Source organism: Rhincodon typus, unplaced genomic scaffold (assembly GCF_021869965.1).
Source record: "Rhincodon typus isolate 14 unplaced genomic scaffold, sRhiTyp1.1 hic_rhity00000954, whole genome shotgun sequence".
Lineage (NCBI taxonomy): Eukaryota > Metazoa > Chordata > Chondrichthyes > Orectolobiformes > Rhincodontidae > Rhincodon > Rhincodon typus.
In genome coordinates this window covers 15,519-21,506 of record NW_025966592.1, presented here as the reverse complement: position 1 = coordinate 21,506, position 5,988 = coordinate 15,519, and the positions used below count along the sequence as shown (strand labels likewise).

The following is a 5,988-nucleotide window of genomic DNA, read 5'->3' as shown; positions in this document are numbered from 1 at the left end:
GGGGGTGGGACAGCAAAGGCCTGAACAATAGGTGGAGATAGAACCCGGAGAAAGAGAAAACAGTAGTTGGGGAGACAAAAAAGGGATAGATAGTGGTGAGCCGGGGAGAAAGAAAAGCTGATAATGGGGACTGCAAGCAGGTGAAAATGGATTGGCTGTGCTGAAAGCAGCCCATAAAAGGGAGCATAGGATGGGCAAAGGACGTGGAAGGTAGTGTCCAAGCCCAAAAAATTACTGAACTCAAAATTCAATCCTGAAGACTGTAGAGTTCCCAATCAGAAAATGAGATGCTGTTCTTCCAGCTCGTGCTGAACCTTACTGGAGCACTGCAGCAAGCCCAAGACAGATGGTAGCCAGGGAATATGGCGGTGTGTTGAAGTGGCAAGCAACAGGAAGTTCAAAGTCACTTTTGGAGGCCAAACGTCTGTATTTTGCAAAGTGGTCTGCATTTCATTGCCCCAGTGTAGAGGAGACCACATTGGTGAGTGGCAAATGCCATTGACTAGAGTCAGTGACTGGGAATAAATATTAGCCTGGTTAATGATTGCCACCAAGAATTATTGCCTTTTTGAATATTTCTGCTGCTCATGACGTCCGACAACAAAACAGCTATTGGTCAAACCTCTTCCTCTACGAGAGATCAGAGATCCATTGGCATGGCAGCTTAACACCCGTTGCCATCTCTCACCATTTGCACTCCTCATGCTCTCGTAAAGTGACACACAAGGAGCGTGAAGGAAAAGACTCAAAAAAAAAAAAAAAAAAAAAAAAAAAAAAAGAATTCTCATTCCCTACACCTTCCATCAGCCAGAAAGAAATCGCAGCTTCAAGTCTGGTAAATGTCAGCATTACATGGAAGACAAAACGAGCAAAGGACACACCTAGGTCAACATGGGATGGAAGTGGCAAACGAAGCAATGCCATGATGAATGAAAATAAACTAACGTCGTAAGTGCTGGCAAAGACTGACAAACAGACCAGCTCAGCTAGTCAATACTGTATGTAAAAGAACATTAGTCTGAAAAAGGGGGAAATCTGGCATAACGACAAGATGAAATGCAGCTTACGTCTAGCACTAGCATAAAACCTTCATAGAATCAGAATTCTTACATTGTGGAAGCAGGCCTTTCAGCCCATTGAGTCCACACCAATGGTCCGAAGAGCATCCTACCTAGACTCACCCCCTACCTTATCACCCTGCATTTCTCATAGCTAACTCGTCTAACCTGCACATCCTGGACACTAGTTAATTTAGCATGGCCAATCCACCTAACCTGCACATCTTTCGACTGTGGGAGGAAACCAGAGCATCCAGGAGAAAACCACACAGACATGGGAACAATGTGCAAACTCCACACACAGACAGTCACCCGACACTGGAATCGAACCCAGATTCCTAGTGCTGCGAGACAGCAGTGCTAAGCACTGAGCCACCATGCCACCTCATTTTGGTGCCCACTGCGCTCCTCAAGGAACCACCAATACCAGAGTCTGACTCCACATCCTGGGAAGGCTTTGCAAAATATATCCTATTATTCATCATTCTGCTACTCTAGGTCCAACATTCTCAGGCCTTTAAAACTCAGGAATGTTGCCAATTATGAAATTCTGAACACAATTTGCAGGCTGGACATCAAGCAATGTTATCTTCAGGTCGTCTTGCATATACTTTTCAACCTGAAACAGCTCTGCAGCATTTACACTGCACTCTGAATTTGAATTTCTGAATGATTTGTGATCCAGGTACACAGATTGTTAAAACATTATGAAAAAGCTAACAGAATGCTGTCTTTCATATCTACAGGACTAGAATACCCCAAGGCAGAAGTCACAATTCATCCAGATCCTGATCAAATAAAACTGTCAGCAATTTGGGGCAATATACCATGATTGAGTTGGAGGAAACTCATTGTAGAGTTAAAGAGAACAATACCAGAACTCCAAGCATTAAACTGGGAGGAGAGATTTTACAAACCAGGGTAGTATTTCTTGGGATTTAGAAGACCATGAGGTGAACTGATCAAAACTTTCAAAGTATAAAAGGGAAAGATTTAAGAGTAAATTGGTAAAATCCATTTCTGCTAGTCTGGAGTCTAAGAAAAAAATAAGCCAGGCTTTTTGGGACCAAATTAGGAAAATAAGATAGAAAACTCAGTTCAGAAGGGTCACTGGACTTGAAACATGAACTCGGCTTTCTCTCCGCAGATGCTGCCAGATGTACTGAGTTTCTCCAACAATTTGTTTTTTGTTTCAGATTCCCAGCATCCGTGGTTCTTTGTTTTATCAAATTAAGAAATATTGGTTCATACAAAAGGAGCATTAGAAGTTTGGAACCGTCTTCTCAAAATGGCAACTGTTCATGGCATTCTTGTTAATCTTAAAACCGAGATTGATCGCTATTGAGAGTTACTGGGCAAAATCCGAGACGGATTTGTGACCTCTGCCCTCTCCTGTTGAATGGCATTACAGGTTTGATGACCGAACTCCAACCATGCACCTAAGGAGGTTGAGAACGTGTTGAACAAATGTAGGCTTAATATCTTACCAATTGACCCTCTAGTATTCTCATCATTCAAAGAACCAAATGCTATCGTTGGCAGTAAGCAGATGCAGTACAGAAACAGGATGGTGGTGATGTACTTCCTAATGGATTTATTCTTACCAATGATACCTGTGGTAGAAGAAACAAAGGGCAGACCTCAATACAGATGTTTCCAAACAAGGCAGCACCGACACATTCAAAACCCAACACGTCATTAAAATAATGTCGGCATCTCTCAAACTCAATCATATTAGGGTCCAGCACTCCAAAAAGGTTGAAAGTGGTTTAATATTAAAGTGTCACTGGACCAGTAAATCCCAAGGTCCAAGCTTATTCTCAACGTTAAAATGAGAAAATGATAGACAAAGGTATCAAGAACAACTCAACAGAAACCTCTGCATCATTTTTTGTCAAATGTGCTTTTTTTTTTATTTGGCGCATGGCTCAGCACAGAAGAGAGAGGGGAATAAACAATTTGCATTTAGATAGCACCTTATCAGCTTCTAAAAAAAATCCCAAAAGGCGCTTTCTCGGAAGTACAACCGCACAAAAAGGTTTTGCTCTGAAGCCGCACTGTTGTGCCGGGAGATGTAATCAAGGAGCATCTTTAAAAATAAAAAGGAAGAGGTACAGCATTTTCAGGAGCAAATTCCTTAACTTAGAGCCTCAATGGTGCCAAAAGTAAAATGTAAAAAGAAAGCAAATTTGGGTGGGGATGGGGTAAACAAGATGATGGATACAGGAGTTGGAGGTTGTGCAAGGTAGAAAGGGAAGTGGAGTGGACAGCACTACCAGATTAGCTCTATCTTAATAGTGGAGTTGGTTGAAAATAAGAAATTGGACAAGGCCATTTGACAAGTCCTGACATCCCTGAAGATGGACGATCTTAGCAATCAGCTTGAAATCTTCAGGGCAATGATATCCAAAAACAAATATAGACAAAAAAATAAATAAATAAAATTTAAAAAAAAGGTGTGTTGAAACATAATTTTGAAATTCTTTGACTTATTTTTGAAACATGCATCATTAGAGCCAAAATAGAAATCAGAATTTATTGGACATAACAAATCACAGTCAGCATGATTGGTAAAAAGATCATGATCTAATGGATTTCTCTTCAAAAGCTGAGACACCAAATGATTGCCAGCATTGCTTCTCAGGTTTCAGATTTATAACTTCTTCCTTTTTTATTTAATGTTGTTACAAGTAATTTAGCACCTGCATTAATGCCACCATAAATAATACAAACAAACAATTTCTAGGTTGTTTGGCTACCTAATTAAGATTGGTGATATATTAATTTCCCTGTAATTTTTATGACCTTCTCCATAGTAACAATAGCTCAGGATTCACTGGGGCAATAAGAAATGAGTTTGATGTGCTGACCATTATTCGTGACAAATAACTGAGCAACTTATGGTGAGTGGTTTTGAGAGTCACAAATTGCTGCCCAATTTGTTCCATTCTGATGTTGGCCTCACCAAACACAAGAACTCAAAATCTTGCCGCGTTGAGATTAAACTCCCTGCAGAAAGAGAAAGCTGGAACTAAAATCTTTTAATAGGAGGGCAGGGTTTTATTCTTTGTCTTACTCAATTGTACAGCCCAAGGAGGAGACAAAAAAAGTGCACACTCTTTTCCCAAATTTTACTTCCTGGCTTTTTACACCTTGTCTAATCTTTCTATTGTTTATCTAATTGTAAATCTTCCTGCTTTTTCTTAATCTCTAACCCACATTCGGTTAGGAAATGAAGCCAGCTGGGCATTTACGGGGTTTACTACACAGAGAGATAGCAAGGGCTGAATGGCCTGAAAGGGTCCCTTTTGTTTGTGTATGACACCATGGTAACAGATGGCTGACATCTCCAGCAACTTGCAGTAAAACCAGTTGAGTTGAAGGGTGAGGCAAAGTAAAATTCAGCTCATGGATCCCACTGTGGGACACCAGGCGCCAGAAGATTCTGGCCCATCATTTCCTCATGATGCCGAGGTCAGAACTGATGCCAATGCTCGTGGGCTTCCCCTGGCTTTTTGGAAGAGGGTTCACAGAAATAATGGGACGCGAGATCAATGATTGCCAAGCTCAGGAACGTTACGGAATGATGTTCGGGAGACAGAAGCCCAAGACATGGATTGGGACACCTCACGGTTGCTGCATAAAATATCCCAAATGGACTTCCCAGGGAGGAAGTGGAGTGAGACAACATTAACATGGCAAGACCAGCAGAATTAGATTGTCAGGGAGTTACGACAGGAAGAAATAAAAACCTTCTGATTCGTGCAACACTTTTCAGGTGCTCTAAAACTGCTAAAGAAATTCACTTTATGGTTTAGGAGTTCAATAAATCATTTTTTTTTGGCCAATAAATGAAGTCAATAATGTGGTCAACAAGGTCCCTCAAAAACTGAGATAGATGAGGGGTGACGTTTGTCCAGAAGAATGCCAGACAATGCCTGGGGTTAATGGTCTTATGTCGAAGGTAACATCTCTGACTTTCTTTTTCCCCTATTCATTCACAGGATGCGAGTATCACTAGCCAGATCGACATTTATTGTGCATTCTTAATTGGCTAGAGGGCATCCCATATAACCGAGAGTCTGGGGTCATGCGCAAGCCAGACTACGTGAGGTCAGCAGTTCCTTCCTTAAAGGATATGGACAAGAATAAACAACTAATTGATAATAGTTTCATGGCCATCATTAGACTTTCAATGCCAAACGTTTATTGACTTCAATGGTGTCATTCAAATGTGGGTCCCCAGGACATTAGTTAGCTCTCTGGATTAAGTTGACAAGTGGTAATACCACTAGGCCATTGCCTGTACACCCTGTAGTGAGAAATTGATTGTCATGAAGGGGTTAGCTGCCAACAATTGAGACCCGCCCACTAGTATACATATAACTGACTCTGGATGGAGCTAGTTAATCTGCAGAGACTGTAGTCTGTAAACATGTAATTTAGACCTAGCACCCACTTCAGCAATGCAGAATTACTTACTTTTTAATGTAGTGAATATATCTAGTTTTACTCTACTGTAACTTGCTATCTCATAATACAATACCTACTTCTCGCTGCTCAGAAAGTCAAGCTTTCCAAATGGTCACCCATTTAACATTAGTAAGATTTAGATTAGCAGTAGGAGGAAGATTAGTGCCAGCTTTGTAAACCCAAGATCCTCAGACATCTTTAAAAAAGGTGGACATCTGGCAAAGATTGCCCCGACAACAAAAAACATGCCAGACACCAACACCTCTTGCAACACGGCCCTCCCTTACAATGTTGGACTGAGAAAACATCAGCCCAGCTTGGAGCTCACACCTAGAATGGGGCTCAGAGGCAACAGTGAATCCTGAAGCACAGGTAAAACAGACACCTTAAAAATGTAAGATAACAAGGTGTAGAGCTGGATGAACACAGCAGGCCAAACAGCATCAGAGGAGCAGGA

At 41.3% G+C, this 5,988-nt stretch overlaps 1 protein-coding gene across 1 annotated transcript in view; it reads right to left on the bottom strand.

Moving 5' to 3' along the window:
• The window catches only part of LOC109919619 (solute carrier family 4 member 11-like), a gene marked incomplete at both ends in the record, with an annotated part of 32,374 nt that overhangs the window by 13,639 nt on the left and 12,747 nt on the right, over positions 1–5,988 (bottom strand). Inside the window, one exon of the mRNA XM_048592277.1 lies at positions 2,546–2,671. Within this exon, the coding sequence (XP_048448234.1) occupies positions 2,546–2,671 (126 nt within the window). The remainder of the gene's footprint in view (positions 1–2,545; positions 2,672–5,988) is intronic.